The sequence below is a fragment of the Verticillium dahliae genome, genomic scaffold (genome assembly GCF_000150675.1).
Source record: "Verticillium dahliae VdLs.17 supercont1.22 genomic scaffold, whole genome shotgun sequence".
In the NCBI taxonomy this organism is placed as follows: domain Eukaryota; kingdom Fungi; phylum Ascomycota; class Sordariomycetes; order Glomerellales; family Plectosphaerellaceae; genus Verticillium; species Verticillium dahliae.
Genome location: NW_009276918.1, coordinates 293,236 through 295,708, shown reverse-complemented (window position 1 = coordinate 295,708; position 2,473 = coordinate 293,236). Strand labels below are relative to the sequence as shown.

General features: G+C 58.2%; 1 protein-coding gene across 1 annotated transcript in view; it reads right to left on the bottom strand.

The window, feature by feature from the left end:
- The window catches only part of VDAG_08767 (DUF907 domain-containing protein), a gene marked incomplete at its 3' end in the record, with an annotated part of 2,543 nt that extends 1,530 nt beyond the window's left edge, over window positions 1–1,013 (bottom strand). Inside the window, exons 1-2 of the mRNA XM_009651084.1 lie at window positions 260–1,013; window positions 19–174 (exon numbers count right to left, since the gene is read on the bottom strand). Of these exons, the coding sequence (XP_009649379.1) occupies window positions 19–174; window positions 260–961 (858 nt within the window). The 5' untranslated portion in view covers window positions 962–1,013. The remainder of the gene's footprint in view (window positions 1–18; window positions 175–259) is intronic.
- Window positions 1,014–2,473: the final 1,460 nt, after the last annotated feature.

Below are 2,473 nucleotides of genomic sequence, written 5' to 3'. Positions count from 1 at the left end.
CGGGCCAGCAGCACGGACAACTGCTTCATGGCGCGCTTGGCCTTGAAACAAACCGCCGCCGTTGTTCTGCGAAGTCGATCCGTCGGGGAAGGTGAGCGTGGCGTTGCGCAGCAGCTCAAAACTGTCCTTGCTGAGGTCACCACCAGTCATGCCGCGGAAGTTGTCAATGCCGATCTGGAGGTCGTTCCATTGAACGATGCCGGTGGAGAAGGCAAAGTTCTCTGAGAAGCTGCGGTAGACGGGCGGGTAGTTGACCGACAGCATGCCGTTCATGGCCATGCCCTGGAACCCAGCCGAGCGTCTCGGTGAAGCTGGGGCTGGGCGTGCCAGCGCCACCAGCGCCGCCGGCTGCGGCACTGCCGCCAGCGACGGCGGAGCCGAGGGCAGAGACACCGGTCGCGATGAGGGCGACGCCGGCAATGCCGACGGCGACATAGGACACGGCGGCGACGCTGGCCGTCTTGCCGTTGGAGACTTGCGACTGGATGCAGGCAACCTCGGAACCACCGTCGACCGACTTGAGCTCGAGAGTGGCGAGGGCCGCGATGTCGGGAACCTGGAACGCAATGGCGGGCACCATCTTGGCGAATTCTTCGGGGATCTTCTGGGTGCCTCGGGCGCCAAATGTGCCCTCGGGGACGGGGCAGAGCTGCTCGACAAAGGTGCTGCTGTCGCAGGGGTCGAACTTGTTGGAGTAGATTTCATTGCCGTACGCCGTCACCTTGAGTTCGGCCGTGACGTTCTGGACCTTGGTGCTGGTGCCTGAGACGTCAAACACGACCGTCTTGTCGGCATTGTTGTAGGTGATGTCGGCCTTGTTGACCTTGACGTCGGCATTGCTGGGACCGCACGTGGTGAAGCCGACGGTGGAGAGAATCTCGTCAGCGGCGGCGGTGTTGATCAGGGTCGCGGCGAGCAGGAGAAGCTTCCGCGGACCCCATCGAACATGGTTGGAAGGCATGTTTCGGGTAGTGTGGAATGTTGATGGATTTCTGTTGCTGAGGAATGTTTGTTGGTCGGGGGGGTCTTGGAGGTGAGCTCCGGTCCGTCTATCCAATTCGTCTATGTGCAGTTTGAGCTTATTCAAAGCTTCTTTCCCTTAAAGGCCATAAAGAGCCTATGATGCTCGCTTTCGTGATTGAACTGGTTGTCAAGTGATGCTAGATGAGAGAGAGAGAGATAGAGAGAGGCAGAGATGCAGAGAGATATGGAGAGAGATGAAGGTCTGGTTCGGCGGTCCCTCAGGGATCGTCGCGGATCAGGTTGGCGTGAAAGGGTTCGAGTTATAGTGTTGTAGTTGGCGAAGGGGACTCGATCGAGAGTGACGAATGGCAGAAAAGACGAGGCGATCAAAGAACGTGGAAGAGCGGGTGACAAAAAAAGGGGTGTCGAAAGGTGGTTGTTGGAAAGACGAAGCACAGCTCGAAGAGACAAGAAAACAAAGATGGCCGAGGATCAACCTGGAACGAAGGGAAAATGGTAAAAAGAAGGCGAGGAAGCCCTTTGAGGTCGAGGGCGCTACGAGACCAGGCCCAGGCGGGACTCGCGCTGTGTGTCTCGATCGATGGTCGTTTTTATCTGCTGGACGCAATGCGGATGCGATGATGATGTGACGATGTGACGATGGCAAAGAACGAGGTCCAAGGCAAGCGGTTATGGTAGTAGTAGTGATGTTTGGTTTTTGGGAGGTCGTGGGTGAAGGAGGGCCCAAGATGAGGCCACAGCGGTTACGATGAAACGAGTGAACGGATGGACGATGCGGAAAGGGGTGTGTGCGGTGCGTCCTTCCGTCTTTGAGTCGGGCTAGTAAATAGAGAGAGAGAGAGATAGAGAAAAATGGGATGCTTAGAAAAAACGAAGGAGGGTGTATTCAAGAAACAACCGAGCGATGAGGTGGGCAAAGGAGCAAAAAATGGCCAGACGAGACAATGCAGTGCAGGGCGAACAGACGTTGAGGTGAGGTTGGGGAGGGGCGGATGGCAGGCTAGCTAGGTACCTTGGGTACCTAAGGTAGGCAGGCAAGGCAGGCAAGGCAGGAGCAGGGAGAAAGAAGGTAGCCGTGACTGGAGACTGGCTCGGCGCAAGAAGGGGGACCAAGGGGCGGCACGAGCGTTTGGGGCTGACGAGGCCCTGCGGTTGGCTGGAACAAACGGCTTGTACCTGCCTTAGGTAGGTACGGCGCTGCTGGCTGCTGCCCGGTGCCCACTCACTGCCTTGATTAGCCCGGTGCCCACTCACTGCCTTGATTAGCCCGGTGCCCACTCACTGCCTTGATTAGCCCAGTGCCCACTGTCCACTGCCTTGATTAGCGGCTCGCTGGCTCGCTGGCCCACTGGCGAGGCGAGGCCCCTGACGGGAGTCGATCCAGGGAGTTTAATAGATGGCCTGCGGGCTGGATCTGAGGTGGTACCTTGGTGCTGGTGGCTCCCTCCCCGCTGTCTTTGCTGCCTAAACCAGTCGCCCCCCCCTACCT